The sequence below is a fragment of the Ambystoma mexicanum genome, chromosome 8 (genome assembly GCF_040938575.1).
Source record: "Ambystoma mexicanum isolate Mex_15411 chromosome 8, UKY_AmexF1_1, whole genome shotgun sequence".
Classification (NCBI taxonomy): Eukaryota; Metazoa; Chordata; class Amphibia; order Caudata; family Ambystomatidae; genus Ambystoma; species Ambystoma mexicanum.
Genome location: NC_090929.1, coordinates 997,958,360 through 997,979,912, shown reverse-complemented (window position 1 = coordinate 997,979,912; position 21,553 = coordinate 997,958,360). Strand labels below are relative to the sequence as shown.

Below are 21,553 nucleotides of genomic sequence, written 5' to 3'. Positions count from 1 at the left end.
TGTTTTCCAGCGCGTGTGCTTCCTAGCGCGAGAATCTGTTCGCCGCATGAGAACTCTATAGCGCGTGTGTTTTCAAGCGCGTGTGCTTCTGCGCGAGAACTCAATTGCCCGTGTGATTACCAGCGCATGTGCTTTTTAACGCGTGAACTCGACCGCATGTGAACTCTTTTGCGCGTGGGTTATAAGGCGCGTGTGAATAGGCGCGGGAGTTCACCAGCGCATGTGTTTACAAGCGCTTGTGTTATCTGCGCAAGATTCCGTTTGCGCGTGAATTCTGCTTCGCGTGTGTGTACAAGCGCGTGTGTTTACTGCGCGTGGACTTTTCTTACAGTGCGCGTGTTCTTCAACGCAGGAAGTTTTCAACGTGCGAATCTTCAGTATTGAGATTATCTGCGTGTGTGTTTAGCACGTGTTTCTTCAAGAATTCACAAACTCTATAGAATTGTAAAAAAGTTTGGAAACTAAAGAAAAGTTTGAAAGAAAAAGAAAGAAAATATTAAAGACAATTTAACTGGACAATTAGTGAATTTTGGAAAAAAGGCAAAGAGCAAAACTTTCCAGGTTTGCCCAAAATAAGAAGTTGCTGTGAATTTCAAGAGTCTCAAGTAAGAGAGATTTTCAGCTTCTTTACAAGCTTCTCTAAGAAATTTCAAGAGAAGAACCAGGTATGATTCTTAATTATTAGTTAAGGATTTAAAGTCTTTCCAACTCTAAAGGTTAAGTAAGTAATAAAAGGATTTGTATCTGCTTTTCTTATATCCTCTGCAGGTTCAGCTTTGGTTAGCCTTGACGCAGTCAGCCTGGTGTTGTTTTGTTATCCACTTCCCCCTTTCCCTTTGGGGTGTAGTTTGCAGAGCTGAATTAATATCTAGTTCTGGGAATTACATTTCAGGGGGATTGTCGGGGGTTCAGCAGCTTCCGCGGACACAGGACCTCTCAGCCTGACAGAATGAAAGGCCAATAATTTAGTCCGCCCGAGCTGTCATGAACCCTGACGAATCCATGGAGGCGTTAGGATCTTTGATCAGAGAGTTACGGGAGGAGTTGAAAATATTTCGGGATGAAAATGCTTTACTTAGTCAAAAGGTGGATGACTTGAGTGTTAAAGTAACACAAATTCAACAGAGGGGAGAAAGGAGAGAGGATGAGGTTTCAGGGGGTGCTGGTTCTCCACCTGAGTTAGAAAGGGAAGGTGGAGATTGATTATCACAAATACAACGGGCCCCTCCAGTGGCAGAAGGGGTAAGGAGTTTAATTATGCCAGTTCCTTTGGCGCCTCCAGAACGTTATCATGGGGACCCAAAGAGGTTTAGGGTGTTTTTGATGCAATGTGAATTACATTTTATGAGTAGACCAGAAATCTTTCCCACGGATGCATCTAAGATAACTTTTATGTTGTCCTATCTTTCTGGGGAGGCATCTGCTTGGGCTGGGTTGTTGGTGAGTCAAAAGAGTACGGTTTTAGGAAATTACACCAGTTTTTTAGAGATATTCCGAAAGATGTTTGATAGAAGACAGTTATCTCTGGAAGTGGATGGTGAACTTTTAGAACTCAAACAAGGTAATAGAGACTTGATCGCTTATATAACACAATTTAAGTCCCTTGTGTTAGAAAGCAGGTGGCCCGAGGATAAACAGGCCTCGTTGTTTTATCAGGGCCTTAGAGATGAGTTAAAGGATGCATTGTCAGGAGTGGTTGAGCGCCCTTCTACTTGTGAAGGTCTGATTGATTTGGTTATTCAATTAGACTTTCGTTTGAGTGAAAGGAAGGCAGAGAGGCGTCATTGTCAGAGTGACGTAAAGTCTCTAGTTAGAGTGGATAGATCTAAAGTAGAGAGTAGATCCAAAGGGAATAATCCACCTCCCAGGGTCCGAGGTCCTTTAACTATGGAAGAATAGTCTAGGAGGAGAGATAACAATCTGCGTTTATATTGTGGAAGAGGTGGGCACTTTTTAGGGAAGAAGACTTCTACTTCAGCGGCCAAGGTACAACAGATCGCCAATACTTTGCAGACAGCTGTTCCCCATATAACCGTAAATGTATCCTTGTTCTTTGAGTTGGAGTGTAAGGGAAATGGTCTCGTTATGCTTGACTCAGGTGCCACCGGGAATTTCATGGATTGGGGTCTGGCAAAATCTTTGGGAATTCCAATTCTTCAGAAAGAGGTTGTAGAGCAAGTTAGGGCTGTTGATGGTACGTCTCTATCTTCTGGTCCCATTACTCACAGAACTGGTTCTTTAACTTTGAAGTTAACAGGAGGTCACAGAGAGATAATTTTGTTCGAGTTAATTGATGCTCCTTTGTTAAAGATTATTTTGGGTATGCCTTGGCTTACTCTCCATAATCCTCTGATTGATTGGAGTGCTAGGACAATTGACAAGCAGTCAGATTTCTGTAAAGAGAATTGCTTTTCAGGAAGTCTCTTTGAGGAAGATGTCAAACAAAGTAATTCAGTGTCTAGCTTTCTGGCTGAGACTGGAATTGGATGTCATGATGTGGGAGCTGTAGTGGGTCAACTTCCCCAGTGTTACAAAGATTTTTGGGACGTATTTGATGAGAAAGTGGCAGGCGAATTACCACCCCATAGGCCCTTTGAGTGTAAAATTGAGCTGGAGCCAGGAACAATTTTGCCTAGTAGTAGAGTATATGCTCTTACAGAGAAAGAGAATGATTATTTAAAAGAATATTTAACGGAAAACTTGGCCAAAGGGTTTATTCGTCACTCTAAGTCGCCGGTGGCCTCTCCTTTATTTTTTGTACCAAAACCAGATGGAACGCTTCGAACTTGCATAGATTATCGAGCAGTTAACAGAGTCACTGTTAAGAACCGGTATCCTCTTCCTCTCATCTCGGAAATGCTTAATCAAATACAAGGAGCAAATATTTTCTCTAAATTAGATTTGAGAGGAGCTTACCATCTTGTGCGTGTGCAGGAAGGGGACGAATGGAAGACAGCGTTTAAGACCAGGTTTGGGCTGTATGAATACCAAGTTATGCCATTCGGTTTATGTAATGCTCCAGCGGCTTTCCAATTTTGTATTGTCGAGGTTTTTAGAGAATACCTGGATATTTTTGTTGTCGTGTATATCGATGACATTTTGATTTTCTCTTCTGACCTGGATCAACATCAGAAACATGTTCGCTTAGTCTTACAAAAGTTGCGAGAAAACCATTTGTTTGCCAAATTGGAAAAAAGTCATTCCATACAGATTCTGTGGAGTTTTTAGGTTTTATAATTTCACTTAAGGGTTTAGAAATGAATCATAAAAAGGTTCAAACAGTTCTTGAATGGCCCACTCCTACTAAGGTTAAGGAAATACAAAGTTTTTTAGGGTTTGCCAATTTTTATAGGAGATTTATCAAAGGTTTTTCTCGGCTGGTTGCTCCTATAATGAGACTTTTGAAAAAAGGAGTGAAAGTTGACTGGGACCTTGAAGCAGAAAAAGCTTTTCAAGAGTTACAATTTTTTTTTACTTCTAGTCCGATTCTAATTCATCCTGATCTCTCTAAACCTTTTTTTGTGGAGGCGGACGCTTCAAATTTAGCGTTGGGGGCAGTGCTTTCTCAAAGGAATGAAACTACTGGTCAACTACATCCAGTTGCATTCTTTTCTAGAAAGTTTTCTGCTGCTGAAGCAAACTATACAATTGCAGATCGTGAACTGTTAGCAATAAAGTCCGCTTTTGAAGAATGGAGGCATTTTCTGAAAGGGGCAAGACATACGGTAACGGTTCTTACTGATCATCGAAATTTATTGTTTTTAAAATCTGCAAGAACCTTGTCTCCACGACAACTTTGTTGGTCCTTATTCTTTGCCGATTATGATTTTGTTGTGACCTTTAAACCCGGGAGTCAGAACAAAAAAGCTGATGCCTTATCCCGCCAATTTCCTGGTAGTGAGGAGAGAGAGATTCTGGAGCCAGAACCTCTAATTGCTCCAGAACGTTTTTTATTAGCCGAAGCCATTAAAGAAATGGATTTTTTGAACGAAGTTCGCCAGAGTATGTCCTTGCAGAAGATGGAGGAGTGGGTGAGACTGGATCCAGCCAGAAGTTTGATAGACGGTCTTCCATTTTTTGATAACAAGCTTTATTTACCTACTGAAGAGTTAAGAGAAAAGGTATTGAGAAATTGTCATGAATCCATTTTATCAGGACATCCTGGTTTCAGAAAAACTCTGGAATTGGTTCGAAGGAACTTTTGGTGGGAAAAAATTTGCCAAGACACATTGAACTTTGTTAAAACATGTGTAGTCTGTGCACAAGCAAAAAGTCAAGTTGGGAAGCCGCATGGTTTATTGGAGCCGTTACCTGTTCCTCCTCGTCCTTGGCACACTATTTCTATGGATTTCATTGTTGATCTCCCTCAAGATAAGGGTTGTACTACCATTCTTGTTGTTGTGGATCTTCTTACTAAAGAAGCGCATTTTTTACCAATGGAGGGAGAGGTTACCGCGGAAAAACTGGCTCATACTTTCTTGCAAGGTGTGGTTAGACTACATGGACTCCCAAGTCAAGTTATCTCTGATAGAGGATCTCAATTTATTTCAAAATTTTGCAGGGCCTTCTGTAGGAAACTTGGGGTAGACGTTATTTTAACTTCTGGGTATCATCCGGAGACTAATGGACAAGTGGAGAGAGTAAATCAGGAATTGGAGACATTTTTAAGGTGTTACTTACAAGCTGGAGAGGAATGGGTGGATTTGGTATGGTTGTCAGAATTCTCTTACAACAATTGTGGTAAAGATGCTACTTCTATGTCCCCTTTCTTTTTGGGTCGTGGGTTTCATCCTCGCTTCCTGAGTTTTGAGGTGTTGGAGGATTCCGGGAATCCTAGAGTGGAAGATCGTTTGCTGGTAATGAAGAATAACATGGATAGAGCAAAAAAAGGTGCTGGGAGAAAACAAGCTGAAATATAAAAGGTATGCTGATTTGAGAAGGAAGGCTGGTCCTGAATATAAGGTGGGAGACTTAGTTTGGCTTTCTACCCGGTACCTAAAAATTAAGGGGAAGAATAAATTCAGTCCACGATTTGTAGGCCCGTTCGAGGTAGAGGGAATCATCAACCCTGTGGCAGTACGATTGAAATTACCCAAGCATTTGAAGGTACATCCTACTTTCCATGTTAGCCTTTTAAAACCAGTTTGTTCAGGAACTAGATTTAGAACACCACCTTCCCCTGTGATTTTGGAGGATTCATCTGAGGAATTTGTGGTTAAACAAATTTTGGATTCCAGGAGAGTGAGGGGAAGGTTGCAGTATTTAATTGATTGGGAGGGATATGGACCTGAAGAACGATCTTGGGAAGATTCAGTTGATGTACATGCTCCCCGTTTAGTTGCTAAGTTTCATGCTAAAAATCCACATAAGGTAGGCCCAGGGACTGGGCATTAGGAGGGGGGTACTGTCAGGTTTCCTTCCCCTATTCAGGCTATTGTCAGGTTTCCTTCTCCTATTCTGGCTATTTTCCCTTATTCAAGTTTCTTTCCATTATTTCTCTTTTATCGTTCTTTTTTAGTTTAGCCTTGTGTGGGTGGGAAGTTTTCTATTATAGTTGGTTTGGCTTCCTGATTCAGAATCCTGGTTCTGACCCAAGGCAAAATGGAGTTTCACAGTGACAGCTCTGATTGGTTAGAAAACACTGCAGAACAACAATGAACATTCTAAACTGTCACTCTTTGCCTTTCATCATCTAAACCCCAGCTGAGAGGACGTGTGTAGTGGCTGCTCCTGCTTTAGACTTGGGCCTGGTGGATTTTATCCTTCAGGCGCTAGCAGTTGAGCAGCTACTTTCTTGGGGGTTTCAGGAGAAGTTCTCAGCTGTCAGGAATGCGTTTTGAAGACAGGAAACTCTGAAGATCTTTAAGAAATCGTTCTGGAGATAAGTGACTTTGTTTAACTGCCACTCTGTTTATCTTAAAGACATTTAAGTGAGAACTCGTAAAATGTTATCTTTGAATTTATATTTTGAATTTTTTGAGTGCGCTTCAAGTTTTGCGCGAGGTTAACAGGTGAACGCTATTTGTTAAACACGTACTACGTGTATTCTGAAACTAACCGTTGAACCTTTGCGCGTGCGAGGGAAATTAGCGCGTGTGTTTTCAAGCGCGTTGTTTCGGAGTGAGAACTCTATTGCGCGTGTGTTTTCCAGCGCGTGTACTTCCAGGCGAGAGAATTCAACTGCGCGTGTGTTTTCCAGCGCGTGTGCTTTCTAGTGCGAGAATCTGTTCGCCGCGTGAGAACTCTATTGCGCGTGTGTTTCCCAGCGCGTGTGCTTCCTAGCGCGAGAATCTGTTCGCCGCGTGAGAACTCTATTGCGCGTGTTTTCAAGCGCGTGTGCTTCTGCGCAAGAACTCAATTGCGCGTGTGATTACCAGCGCGTGTGCTTTTTAACGCGTGAACTCGACCACGTGTGAACTATTTCGCGCGTGGTTTATAAGGCGCGTGTGATTAGGCGCGGGAGTTTATCAGCGCGTGTGTTTACAAGCGCGTGTGTTATCTGCGCGAGATTCCGTTTGCGCGTGAATTCTGCTTCGCGTGTGTTTACAAGCGCGTGTGTTTTCTGCGCGTGGACTTTTCTTACAGTGCGCGTGTTCTTCAACGCAGGAAGTTTTCAACGTGCGAATCTTCAGTATTGAGATTATCTGCGTGTGTGTTTAGCACGTGTTTCTTCAAGAATTCACAAACTCTATAGAATTGTAAAAAAGTTTGGAAACTAAAGAAAAGTTTGAAAGAAAAAGAAAGAAAATATTAAAGACAATTTAACTGGACAATTAGTGAATTTTGGAAAAAAGGCAAAGAGCAAAACTTTCCAGGTTTGCCCAAAATAAGAAGTTGCTGTGTATTTCAAGAGTCTCAAGTAAGAGAGATTTTCAGCTTCTTTACAAGCTTCTCTAAGAAATTTCAAGAGAAGAACCAGGTCTGATTCTTAATTATTAGTTAAGGATTTAAAGTCTTTCCAACTCTAAAGGTTAAGTAAGTAATAAAAGGATTTGTATCTGCTTTTCTTATATCCTCTGCAGGTTCAGCTTTGGTTAGCCTTGACGCAGTCAGCCTGGTGTTGTTTTGTTATCCACTTCGCCCTTTCCCTTTGGGGTGCAGTTTGCAGAGCTGAATTAATATCTAGTTCTGGGAATTACATTTCAGGGGGATTATCGGGGGTTCAGCAGCTTCCGCGGACACATGACCTCTCAGCCTGACAGGCACTGGCTTGAAATAAAATGTCTTAAACGCGCTGTCGCTAGCCCAGTGTGCTGCTTTAAATATGTCGCTCAATGCTACGGCTGATGCATATGCCTTGGATGCCATTGCCCCTCTCACTGAGTGTGCCCCCAAACGGCGCTAGGTCGATCCCAGCTGGCTGCATAATCTTTCGCACCCATCTAGTAATTGTAGCTGTGGCCACTGCTTTGTGTGGCTTTCTGCGTGCAATTAGCAACTTTGCAATTCTGGCCGGCCGGATCTCTGCTGTCCTGAGATCATATTAGAATAGCATGCACACTATTTTATGATAAAAACACTTTTTTCTATATGTGAAATTATTGTCAATTTGTAAATGTTGAACAAATGAATGCCTGCATTAATGTCATATTCCCAATGAGTAATAGATTGAACTGAATGATGAACTTATCTAACTATTGACTGGTTTTTCCAGTATATGCGAGTGCAGGGGACGGGAGTGTCCGTTAAATCAGAAGTCCTGGCAGGAGAGTATACCAGGCAAATTCAAGTGTATGAATCAGAACGCCTGGCAGGAGAGTATCCCAGGCAAATTCAAGTGTGTGCATCAAAAGTCATGTCAGGAGAGTATACCAGGCAATTTGTGATGAACAAGAGAGAACTGACAGAGAAATGTATCGGGGGACCCAGAAGAACAACCAAGATTATAAAACCAGACTGTTTTGTGAGTACATATTATAATTGGCCAAGAGGGGCTTAAAGAACTGTTGTGCATAAAACCTTGAGAACTAAAGAAGATTCCAGGAGAACCCTCTGGAACCAGAAATGTTATCCTTGAAGAACTTTGTGTTGGAGCCATTTATTTTTCCTTAACAAACACTTTTATCTAAACCATCCAAGGTTAAAGACATTTGGCTTTTCACCTTAGAGTTAGTGTTTAGTGTGAAGGTCAGAATAGAACTTTGGACAGGACAGTTTAGGTTTGGACATTCTGACACAGACGGATCCTTAGTTTTTGGTTTAGGTAAGGGAATTCCTCTTAGGACAGGGTCAGTGAGGCATTTTCCCAAACCCTTTTATTTTCCATTAAAGTCTTTCACCACAATCATGGCTGATATGTGTCCAAGTTTCATTCCTGACTACTCACATAAATAGATATCAAAAACACATTGTTAGAACAAAATATATGTATTTGTACAGAATTTCTCTTCTTTGGAAAAATAAAAGTGAAATAATATATCTACTTATTTTTACTCTTTTAAAATGTTACATTACTTTCATTGTACACTGTGTTATTTTCACCTCTTCCTTTTCAGTCCAAGTTATTATACATTGGTTATTATTAATCTACTGCCAGAGCTGCTTTACCAGCTCTGGTAGTAGATATGGTTGGGAAGTATGAGAAGCAGTATAGCAGCGGGCAAAAGTTATTTTTTTTTAAAACCTATGTGGCAGTTGTGCATCAAAAGCATACTAGGGAAGGTGAGTTGAACATTGTTGGGTATGAGATCTGTGAATCTGGGTGGAAAGAACTATCAGAAAGACCATTAATAAACGAACAATTAATTGTGTTAAGAAGTGTTTCCCTTTTCAATTAATTTGAATACATTCATTGGTAGACTAACTTTAATGGATAGTGCATTTGATAAACAATATATCTTTATTTGGTTGTGCATTCATCCTTCCATATCCACCCAATTAAACATTTGCATTTATTTTGCTTATTTTTAGATGTTTGAAGGTCTCCTCGTTTGGACACTTGTCTCACTTCACCAAGGAACACAAGGTGTGTATTTGGGTTAGTTGTTCTTATGATGACGTCCCTCAAAATGATTGCTTTTAGACAGATTTCCTGTGACAAACTTGAATTTGACTGTAAAGAATTGTAAATAAAAGAACCATGTTTTGGACCCTTTGGAGGATCATAACGAAACACATTGATGGACTGTGGTTACAACTACTGTACCTTCTTTCTGTAAATGCATGCACTGACAAATACCAAAGGGTCATTGAACAACATACCTTACTACTGGGCATGCATTAATCACATGTCCAATTGAACCTTGATGATTAGAAATTATTTCTGGATGTTTAACCCTTCATAGTAAACTGACAATCGCTCATGTCTGTTTGTCGCATAATTCAAATATATGCTTGTGCATATAGATTGTTTACATATAAGCCCCAAGTATTATTGATACCCTTTTTCAATAATGTGGACTCATGAGACATCAGTATTTTAGACTATAACTCCAGCCTATTCAAACATGGCTGTTAATTTGCAGATGTCTGAGATGTTCATTGGCCTTCATCCAGTAAATGGCAGGTTTCTATCAGATAACCTGGGCCACTTCACACACTCCAGCACTAGGTGTACCTCACCATTGATTACTTTTCTGGTACTGATTGAAGCGTTGTGCAAGATCTTAGACATCTCTGTGGTAGGAAGGGATGAGCATAATCGTTTGGTGTTCAGTTGCTTTGGATCATTGTCCTTCTAGATGTGTGAACATCTATCGTATAAAAGCATGAAATAAATATAAATCATTGAAAATTAACTGTTAAACTTATTTTCTGTACTCCCAGACATTGAAGTATATCAGGAAGACAATAAAGGTTCGGCGTCCAGATGGTCAGTTTATATGATCTAATGCCGCAATCAGAAAAATATTCCCAGACCTGAAGTGGTGTAATATGGACCGCAAGGTGACAAAAGTGGACCTCCTGTAATCTCGGAAAGATACTGCACTTAATATCTATCACTGGCAAAATCCTACATATGCGATTATAAAAATGTTATGGCAGAGGCAAAAAGGATAACAAAAAGGGTACTCTGGGCTTTTCTTGTGCAGGATGCTTGCAGCAATAACAACTGTCATTTTGGATAGTTGTCTCGTGTGGGTTGAGACAATCCTCTCCAACAAGAGAAAATATTCCAGTTCAAAATGATGATTTAAACATTTCTCTGCACTATACAATCCTGCTGTAAATCAGTGTTTCTGTATTTGGTGTTTTCTATAGCGCAAGCCTAGCTAAGAAGCAACTGACCTCTGTACATCTTGTTGAGTGTATCCTATGAGAATAGGAGGGGTCTGTGTGTGACATGGGATGTTCCAGCCAACGGAGGGCATGTCTTGCAGGAATACAAGGAGCCTAGATGAAACCTAGGTATTGACTCAAGAGTAAGGGCTTGAGTTCCTTGCTAAACTGCAAGATCATTGGCGTGGTCCAGATTGCCACTGTGATAGTTATAGTCAGTGGTGGCTGTTTATGTTTTGTAATTGGAGGGGCATAAATATTTCCCCCAAATATGCTTAAGCGACCGAGTGTAGTGAGTGAGCACGGCCCTTCCAAGGGGGCGTGTAGGGGATTCTGCCCCGAAGAAAGGTTTGTGAGTAATCGGTTAAAATGGTGCATTTTACAGCCCACTTTAAGTAAAGAATTGGCTAAAAGCAGATGGTTTCCAATTGGTTCTGTAGGCGAACCCATGAAAACATCCAATAGATACAAGTCACCAACAGTGCATAGGAATGTTTCCCAACACATTTTCATGATGCCTTTGCGCACAATATATGCAATTTACAACATTTTCATGCTGGCTGTGCCCGTACATGTCCATGTTGGCTGAACCAATGTATGCCACATAAGAACACACACAGGTTTGCTTTGCACATAATGCCAGTAATGATACAATAAGAAAACTTGACCATGCTGGTTTGGCAGCACCCCCTAGTACGAACATACTCCAGTTGGCTCTGCCATTAAAAATGCCAACTCATAATATGAAAACCTGTCCAAACTGGCTGCACCATTAGGCCAGTCTAGCCACATAACACATCATGTTGGCTTTATCATAGATGCTCTGTAAAAAATGCCTTACGAAAGAAATGGCTCCACTGGCTGCACAAAATGCCAGTCTAGCCAGGTAATACCACTTATCATGCTTGCTTTATCAAAGATGTCCAGTAAAAAATAAATGTCATACCACAGTACAAAGTTGCTAGACTGACTGCACAAACATTCCAGTCTAGCCACTTAGTAACACGTATAGTATAATGTCTGCTTTATCGAAAGATGCCCTGTGAAAAATGGCACGCCACAGTAAAAAATTGCTAGACTTGCTAAACCAAAATGCCAGTATATCCAAGTAAACACTTATCATTCTTGCTTTATCAAAGATGCTCAGCATAAAATGATGTTGTCATGACATCATTTTGTACTGGGTATCTTTTATATTGCCAGCGTGTCCCTCACACCCCACTCAAATCTGCGGCCTGGCCTTACACAAACACATACCACTGCATACATCCATACACTATACACTTGCTCATTCATAGGCGCACCCAGTACCCACCCATGCATCATGCACTCATTTCCTACTGTGCATCTTTGATTTTGGTGGCGTGTCCCGCACACTCCACTCAAATCAGCCGCCCAGCCTGACACAAACACACACTAACACATACATTCCTGCAGTGTTCACTTGCTCATTTGCCCAGCATTCACTTGCCCATTCATACACGGACCCAGCACCCACCCATGCATCATGCACTGTGAGAAACCTGACAGTATTCTCGCTCCTATTCCCCATTGGTCCTATGTGCAGGTGGCCAGGCAAAGGCCATCGCTCTTGGATCCCGACTGTGGGGGTGGACAAGTGAGGGAAATTGACCTCGGTGGAGGGCCCTTGGGAATTGGGGAGAGAGTGCTGGATGGCGAGACATTGTACCGCCCTTTCCTAAAATGGAATCGCCCTCCCTCAGCCTTCATGAACTATGTTCACTCATGCCCTATCTGTCCGCATAAATACCTATCAATTACCGAGAAGAGGAAGAGGCAACTAGGAAAAATGCACTCTTCCTATGACCAACACAACTCTAGTACTGAGACGAAGAAGAGAGGTGTAAGTATAGGCAGTACTGAAGGTCAGGCATGTCAAATTAATTGGGCTCATTATAGCCAGGCAATTCCAGTTAACAAGACACACCTGAGACCCCTTAATAGGGCTCTGGTGTTTAAAGGAAGGAAAGGCAGCTATGTGAAACAAGAAAGAGGCGAAGGAGAACTGCTGAGTTGCCGAATGACCAGACAGCCTGAAGACTGCCCACAAATCCAGAAGACCTGCAGAACCTGAGAAGGACGGGTCGTGTGGAGTTTGCAGGAGCGGGAACCTTCAGAAGCGAAGGCGGGCAGGCGGAGCTGTCAAAGAACTACCCTGCTGCAGAAAGGAGTGGGAAGCAGAACAAACGCGGTCCGTGTTCCTTGCGAAGAATCAAGAAGCCGGTGCATGCGAGGACGAGTCCGGCGGGAAAACAGAGTCAATGTCGTCTGCTGCCTGACTGCTGAGGAGGTGAGCGGGAGCAGCTAGGACTGCTGCAGGGAAGACTTGAAGAGCCGGTGAGTGTCGGAAGACACAGAAGACTGTGACGCCCCTGTGGGACCGCAGGCTAATAACTTTCAATAAGCGTACGTGAGTGTGAATGCTATACCAAACGAAATGAAAAGGCTTTTTGAATGAAAGCCCATCATATTGAACACCAAACTAAATGAGAACTCCTATTTGATTAAGAACAAATTATATCAAATAACAAATGAACACTTGGAAGTTAAATTGTTTATCAACAAGTGAACAAATGCTTAAGCATTCGAACTACATCTGTGAGGCAAAAGCTTTGTGAACAGAACTACAAGTGACAAAGTGAGCCAACACGTAAGTATTCGAATTACAACAAGGGGCAAATTGAATAAATGCTAAAGTATACGAATTACAAATGTGAGGAAGATTTGTGATCATGTGGAAAAGTAAAGACTGGTGCAGAAAAGCGTTGTATTCACCATAAGGAAAAACAAGAGTGGAAAAGCCCCAAGCTCGAGGCAGAACAGCCTAACAAGGGCTAAACAAATCCCTGGAGAGACTTGTGGTTGCATGACATTTGAAAGTGCAGTCTGACATCTGCGCCTAGACCAGGGAGCCCTCTGTTATAAAGATCACAGTCATCCTGAAGCAAGCCAAGCAGAAGCAGAGGATTCCTAGTTGCGTCACCTATAATGGGTGGACCGTGTGGCCGGATAAGTGCGCCTAGAACAGGGGAACCCTAAGATTATTGTAAGTAAGCCACTGAAAACTGTGAACTACTTGATAAAACAAGCCAGAAGGCAGATTAAGTTAACCTGTTGTTTTCCTACTTTGAACATTGATTAAATGACTTTAAAATAAGTACCACATTGGAATCTTGCGGAAGAGAATCCTGAGATTCGAAAGAACTGAGAAGTTTTATCTTGGGGAAGGGAAAACTCAAGATCTTCTTTTTGTGTGATCTATACCATATTGACTTTGGGGAAGGGAACCTCAAGGCCTGGTTGGACATTGGTGAAACACAGAACTTCTGGAACTGTGTTGAGCCTGAAGTAGAAGGCTCAAGAAGAACGTAAGCTGAGAACAGCTGAGACTTTTTGAACACTATTTTGGTTAAGAAGAATCCCACACTTTGTTTATTTCTAGATGTGAGGGACAGCATAGGTTTTAGACACATACGTTCCTTAGTTTTCTTTAGGCAGGAGAAATCCCTAGCTTAGTTACAGGGGAGTTAGCCTGGTCAGCCCAGGAATTCGTACCGGGAGAGAAGATTGGAGGTTGCAGGAGCAAACCAGATGCTGGGAGGACGCCAACGCATACCAGAAGAGTCCTTCTATGGCCAAGCGAGGGCAAGCCAAATTGGAAACTGGGATCCGGGAGACGTGGCGTGACCTCAAAGGGGTTGGCACAAGGGTCCCACAACTACGCCGATACCACCTGCCCGGAATGCCTGCAGAGACACAGTGGGACCACAGAGAGAGGTGAGCAAAGCTTTAACAAGCGTTTATTGGGAACGCAGATGCCTGACACCCCAGGAAGAACCAGTGATATGCTCCAACCAAAGTAAAGGTAATGGAAGCTACGGGAGACCGGGTATGAAATTGATTTTATGTTATTTATAACGCGCTTAATACCCAGAGGTTTCTAAGTGCGGACCTGGGGATCGAACCTGTGTTGCTCCGTGTCGTCCTGCTTCCAAGGTGAGCACATTGCCCCATAGCTATCCTCCCGACATCCACCCCCAGCCCCCTCCCGAGGTAGTGGGGTTGGGTGAGTGAAGCAAGCCTCGGGAGTGATCTCCCTCGTCTCAGTAATTGCATTGAGAATAAGAATTGTGAAGAAAGCCTTGCGAGTGATCTCCCTTGTCTCAGTAATTGCATTGAGAATATGAATCATGAATAAAGGCTCGGGAGTAATGTCCCCTTCTCAGTAGTTGCATTAGGAACAAGAATTGTGAAGTGATCTCTGTCGTCTCTGTAATTGCATTGAGAATAAGAATTGTGAAGAAAGTCTTGTGAGTGATCTCCCTCATCACAGTAATTACATTGGGCCTCATTACGAGTTCGGAGGTAGCCATGCCATTTTTAGCGCATGGCTAACCCCAAACTCGGGTCCGGGTCCCGTAAAAGGGGTCTTACCGGGCCATTCCGACCTTGGAGGGCCCGGTAATTCCCTTTCGCGGACCCGGTACGTCCCAATTCCCATTTGAGCCCCCATAGGACTCAATGGGAATGGGGAGGATGCTAACAACGGCCCTGTTAATGACGTGCCCGTCCTGTTCTGCTAGCGGGGCCCGCTCTGCTCGTCTGGTCTCACCAGGCGTACAGAGCGGAACCCGCTGCAGAACTCGTAATGTGGCGGCCCGTTATGAACGGTGCCGGTCCCTTACCGGCACCGTTCATACCATAGCCGCCACAGTTATAATGAGGCCCATTGAGAATAATAGTTGTGAAGAAAGCCTCAGGAGTAATCCCCCTCGACCCAGTAATTGCACTGAGAGTGGTGGCCGCTTATTCAGGGCGTACAGAGAAAAGAAAACAGTCTTCCCTTTTATCTCTCTGTATTCCTTTTGTAGTTTGGCATTGCGGCAAATAAATAAATCGGTGGTATCTCGGCTGAGCCTGATCAGTGTGATCACACAGACACACAGGGACGTGTTCCATTTTACACAATTTTCCATATTATTACTAAAGCTGTGGCCAAGCCAGTATAATTTGTGCGCAAACTTCATAGATGCTGCAGATCTTCCATAGAAACAGAATTTATGGAATTGGTCATTGGCTGCTTGCCAGCTAATGACAATCCCGTGGGGTTGGGTGATGATGATGGGCACATGTGCACAACCTTCTCACTTGACTTGCAGAGCCCCCAGGCCAGGGCATGTCTGGTCTGGGTCGGTACGCAGCAGAGCAGAGCCTCACTCAGCCTTGTGCGCAGTGCCGCCTTGCTGTAACTTGTGGACCGACCGAGTAGTGCAATTTAATGGTAAGTAGTACGTTCAGTTTTATGATCTTATCAGTGGGGAAGTGCTGTTAGTTCCCACAAGCGTTTTTGTTAAATGCTTTGAGAATTGGGCCGAAATGGGGTCATTGCTGTTGAACGCGTTCTTCTGTTGCACAGTATTTGCTTGTTTCTCCAGCATGGGGTCTGGCATGGATTCACATGCTCATGAATATTCCCCGTCGTCAGGCCGGGAATCCTGGGTATACAAAAAAATCAGTATCAGTTACGTTTCTGATCTGTCTTTCTTAGTAGTAACCAATTACTGGTCTCTGGGTCATACTGCCCCCAGCCAATGACTGCCCTCTCCCTAAGCCCCGCCTCTGGCAGCCATCCTCAGATTTTTACCGTACGTTCAAGTGTTGGGAGTCCTCGTGCTGTAGCTCTCGAGCTTTTGCTGCGTTTTCGCGCTTTTTCAGGAGATTTTTCTCATTTGGTTAAATAGAGCCTCAAGCTCCACCGTTTCTACATCCGATCAACGGGGATCCGTTTCGGAGTGTTCTACGCCCCTCAAGGGTGAAGAGTTCATCGAGTTACGCTTTTGGAGGATTCCAGAAGTTCCGAGGCCTACCCCGGACATGGCCCAGGAGAAAGGAAGCTCGACGCCCGGGAAGCTGTTCAGGACCTGCCCTGGATGCCAGCTTCAGAATGTTTTCAAGGAGGACGAGCATTCGTTATACCTCTACTGTCTCCATGAGGACAAGATGCACACGGAGAAGGACTGTGCGTTTTGTGGGAATATGTCAGAGCGGACCATGAAGGATCGCCACCTCTGTCTCGCCAACTGGCTGGAAGGGAAGAGCCTGTCATGCGAGAAGAAGAAAAAGAAGTCCGAGCGGTCTTCTAAGTCCTGTGAGGGCGACCCGGCGACGGGGGCCCAACAAAAGGCTAAGCACCACGAGTCCGCGGGCACCGGGAGCGCCGAACGGTCGGGCTCCTTGGCTGCCAGGCAGGGCGCATCCTCCCCGGCTCCATCAACCACGAGCCAACGCTCTGGCTCGGGTAAGGGGAAGTCTGAGAACCCGGCAAAGCTTCTGGAGAGGCCCCGGTCGATCTCGAAGATTCCAACAGAGGGGGAGCGAGGCTCGGACCCTCCCTCCAAGGTGAAGGCCCCAGGCGTACAGAAGGTGACGATGGCCTTAATTCACCCTGCTAAGACCTTGATTGAGGATGTCGCCGCGGCCCTGGCTCAGCCTGTTGAGGCTACACCAGTGGAGTCGACCTCAGGACCCTGAGTCTCCCTGCCACCGCGGAGGGAGTCGTCTTTCAGGCCCATTGAGAAGACCCCCACGAAGTCCTCGTTGGAAAAGGTGGGGGAGGGGCTGGTGGCCATCGTGGATATGGACATGACCTCTGAAGAAGAGCTCATCGAAGTCATGGAAGAGGCCCAGCCCATCGGGAGGGATCCCGATGAGGGCGACGACGAGAGCGACGGTGTCGCCGACGAGGCTCCTCAAGAGCCCTCGCGCCCGTCGTTTCCGGCGCCGCAGGACACTTCGGCGGCCATTTTGTCAGCGATTCAGTCCTTATGCTCGGAGATAAGGACAAGGTTGCCCCTCCCCCCGACGGAGGTACCTGAGCCAGACCCGATGGGGGAACCGGAGCCAGGACCTTCGGAAAGTCCACCGCATAAGAGGAGGAGGACGCATCCTACGCCACCTCTCCCACCTCTGCGGCCTGCTCTGCCTTCCCCCCGGTCTACTACCCACAGGGATGATACAGGCACGGACACGGCTACGACAGGTACAGATGACGACGGAGGCGACGACGGGTCGTGTCCTCCATCGCCCCCTACTCGGGCGTCCCCGCCCGACGAGATAGGATCCTTTCATGCCATGATTTCCTGGGCATCCGAGCTCTTCCAGCTCTGCCCGGAAGAGAAGAAGAAGGAAGGGTTCCTTTACCAACGGCGCGAGGCTAAAAGGAAGACGGTCCTTGCCGTACCACTTCTTGATGACATCTGGGATGAGGGGCTCGCCCTCCTCAAGAACCCTGCCACGGCGCCGGCAAAGAGGGACCGGTACGAGAAGAAGTACTGGGTCCCCGACGCTGCCCCCTTGTGCCTTCGGGCGCAACCTACCCCGGATTCGGTGGTCTCGGCAGCGGCAAAGAAGAAAGCTGGGGGGCATCGGCCTCAACATCAACTTCCAAGCCGGACGGCGAGGGCAGGAAGCTGGACACGATGGCACGACGGATCAACTCATCCGCAGCGACGACTGTCAAGGCGGCCAAAGCCCTGGTTATCGTAGCCCGCTGCGACAGGGAGTTGTGGTTCAAAATCACCCCTCTGTTGGACTTCCTTCCGGACGCCAAAAGGGATGAGGCCCTTGAAATCCAACAGGAAGGTGAGATTGCTTCGGACCCACGCCATCACGGTGGCAACGGACATCGCCGACACCGGTTTCCGTCAGTTGGGCAACGGCATTTGCTTGAGACGACGAGGATGGCTCAAGGCCACGGATTTCCGCCAGGACGTACAAACCAAGGTTTTGGACATGCCCTTCGACGGGAACAACCTGTTTGGTAAGGCGGTTGATGAGCCCCTTCAGGCCATCAAGACAGAGACTGCCCGGGCACTGGGAGTGCTGCAACAACGACGGCCGTCCTTTCGGAGCTCCGGAGGCAGACAAGGTGCCTCCAAGGGATCCGGCAGTGGCTCCTCCACGTACCGCCAAGCGGCAAGATCTTCGTCCCAGGAAGCCTACAGGAGACGCGGCAAGTCAGGTGGTGCCCGTCGTCGCCGACAGGGAGGTCAAGGAGGCAAGGCGGCCTCCAAACAAGATTGAACCGACCATGGGGTCGTGCCCCCACCGAAGCACCCCGGTGGGAGGCCGGCTGGCGAGGTTCGTCAGCGTGTGGGAGTCCATCTCCACCGACCGTTGGGTGCTGGACGCCCTGGCCCAAGGGCACGCCCTCGAGTTTCAGAAGAAGTGCCCTCGCGTTCCACCCATGTCCAGGAAGGAAAATCACGTCCCTCAAATACTGTTGGAAGTAAGGGCGATGCTCAAGAAGGGTGCCATCAAGCTCGTCCCAAAGAGGCTTCGGGGCTCCGCAGTTTACTCAAAGTAATTCCTTGTAAAAAAGAAGACAGGAGGATGGCGCCCCATCCTGGACCTGCGACGACTGAACAAGTACATCAAGGCACAGAAATTCTGTATGGTCACCCTCCAGCACGTGCTGGGACAGCTGGAGGAGGGCGATTTCCTGTCGTCGTTGGACTTGGAGGATGCGTACTTCCACATCCCCATTCTAAAAAGACACCGAAGGTTCCTCAGGTTCGTGGTCCAAGGGCGGCACTACCAGGTCAAGGCCCTCCCGTTCGGATTGAAGTCGGCTCCCAGGGTGTTCACCAAGTGCCTCGCACCGGTGGCGGCGCGGCTGCGCCTACAGGGGATCCACGTCTACCCCTACCTGGACGACTGGCTCATCCGGGCAAGGACAAGGGAGCTCGCCGTGGAGCACACTGCGAAGACCGTCCAGCTGCTCACGGACCTGGGATTCTCCATCAACTTTCCAAAATCCCACCTGGTTCTGTCGCAAGTCGCCCTGTTTCTGGGAGCCAAGCTCGACACAGTGGCGCGGCTGGCCTCGCCGTCGGAGGAAAGGACCAGGACCATTCTGGGCTAGGTGCAGCGTCTGCTGGCCACGGACAAAGCCAGGGTAAGATCTATCAAGTCCCTCCTCGCGATGATGTCCTCCTGCATTTATCTGGTGCGCCTTTGCAGGCTTCGGATGCGCCCCTTACAAGAGTTCCTCGACACCCGCTGGGTCCAGTCGACAGGCAGTTTCGAGGACAGGATACCTCTCAACGAGACGTTCCGTCAGGCGATCCGGTGGTGGGGTACCCGCTCCCATCTGTCGGCGGGCACGGACTTTCAGACCCCAGCTCACCAGGTGATGGTGACAACGGACGCCTCCCTGGAAGGTTGGGGAGCGCACTCCGTAGATCTTCATGCAAGAGGCCTTTGGCTCCCGGAGGAGAAGTCATTCCACATCAACATCTTGGAGCTCCGTGCAGTGTTCTGGGCCCTCAGGTCCTTTCTTCCGTCCCTCAAGGGCAAGGTAGTGAGGATCTTCACCGACAACACCACCACGATGTTCTACATCCGGAAGCAGGGCGGAACCAGGTCCCCGCCCTATCCAAGGAAGCCCAGGATCTGTGGCATTGGGCCGTCGCCCAACGGATGTTTCTGGTGCCTCTTCATCTGGCAGGAATAAAAAACACGATCGCCGACTCACTCAGCAGGGAGCTGCGCTCGTGCCACGAGTGGAAACTACGCCAGGATCAAGTGGATCGACTCTTCCGATGATGGGGCGAACCCCAAATCGATCTCTTCGCGACGGCGACGAATTCCAAGTGCCGGAGGTTCGCCAGCAGGTTCCCCCAGCCGAGGAACATGGGCGATGCTTTCTCGTTCCCCTGGGACGGCCTATTTCTTTATGCGTTCCCTCCGCTGCCGTTGCTGCTCCAGCTCATCAACCAGCTCAAGAGGTCCTGGTGCAGGATGATCCTCGTCGCACCGGCGTGGCCGAGACAGATCTGGTTCCCGGACCTTCTGGACTTGTCAACGTCCACACCAGTCAAGCTGCCGACAGACGCAGACCTTCTCTCCAGAGAAGGAGGCTCCATTCTTCACCACAACCCGGCGTCGCTGAACTTGCAGGCCTGACTCCTGCAGCGCTAGAGTTTGGAGGGTGTGACATCCCGGCCGACTGCAGAGAGGTTCTTGCAAAGGCCAGGGCGTCCTCAACTCTCAAGTGCTACGGACATAAATGGAAGAGGTTCTCTGTCTTGTGCCGTGCACAGAAGATTAACCCTCTGCGGATTACGGCCCCTCAAGTACTGCCGTACCTACTGTCGCTGGCCAAAGCTGGACTGGCTCACGCCTCCATCAAAATACATCTGGCTGCAATCTCCCGATATACCAGGACTACGGGACGGGCGTCCTTGTGGTCTCATCGCCTGTTGAAAGAATTCATGAAGGGACTATTCCGATCATTCCCGCCGGTGAAGGCTCCTGCCCCGGCGTGGGAGCTTAATGTGGTGCTGACCAGGCTCATGGGGGCCCCATTCGAGCCTATGCATTCGCTGCCTTTGAAGTTCCTGTCATGGAAGACAGCTTTCCTCGTGGCCATCACCTCCGCACGACGAGTGGGAGAGATCCAGGCCCTATCTTGCAAGCCTCCATACTTGACTTTTCATGACACGAGGGTGATGTTGAGGACGCACCCCTCCTTTTTGCCCAAGGTGCCATCGGACTTCCACCTCAACGAGCCCTTGGTGTTGCCAGTTTTCTTCCCGTCGCCTTCGTCGCCGGCCGAGAGGACTTTGCACTCGCTGGATGTAGCTGGATGTAGCTAGAGCGCTGAAATTCTACGTGGACCGCTCATATAGTTTTCGGAAGACGTCACAGCTGTTTGTGAACTTTGGGACTGTGAATCAAGGGAAGGCTCTCTCGAAGACTTCCATTTCCCGATGGCTCTCCGGCTGCATCATGCACTGTCACCGGTTGGCAAACCGACCGCTGCTCGGCCGTCCGAGAGCCCATTCAACCAGAGCGATCACTGCTACCACGGCGTTCCTGTCTGGTGTGCCCCTGCTGGACATCTGCAGGGATGCGACGTGGAGGTCGACGCACACCTTCACAAGATTCTACTGCGTCGAACGGGACTCCAGGGAGGAGTCCAGGGTCGGCCAAGCAGTGCTGCGCAACCTGTTCGCCTAAGGTGAGCCTGGTGAGGAGGTAAGAGATGCTTAATGTTGAGTTGTTGTATTGCTTAATGTTGAGCCTGTTGCCACCTCCCGTGGTTGTGCATGTATGTACTGCTACGTATTCTCTTATTCATGAGCATGTGAATCCATGCCAGACCCCATGCTGGAGAAGGAACAAGTTACTCACCTGTAACTGTTGTTCTCCAGCATGGGTCTGGCATGGATTCACATGCAAACCCTCCCGCCTACCCCTCTGCAGCTCTTCACTTGGTCATACTGCCACTTTACCTGCTACCAAGTCTGAG

General features: G+C 47.0%; 1 protein-coding gene across 5 annotated transcripts in view; it reads left to right on the top strand.

Annotated features, from left to right (window-relative positions):
* The window catches only part of LOC138472640 (putative 4,5-dihydroxyphthalate dehydrogenase), a 2,792,617-nt gene that overhangs the window by 1,588,624 nt on the left and 1,182,440 nt on the right, over positions 1 to 21,553 (top strand). For all 5 annotated transcript variants that reach the window (XM_069610913.1, XM_069610911.1, XM_069610914.1 and 2 more), the window contains one exon: positions 8,911 to 8,965. In XM_069610913.1, coding sequence (XP_069467014.1) covers positions 8,911 to 8,965 — 55 coding nt within the window. The remainder of the gene's footprint in view (positions 1 to 8,910; positions 8,966 to 21,553) is intronic.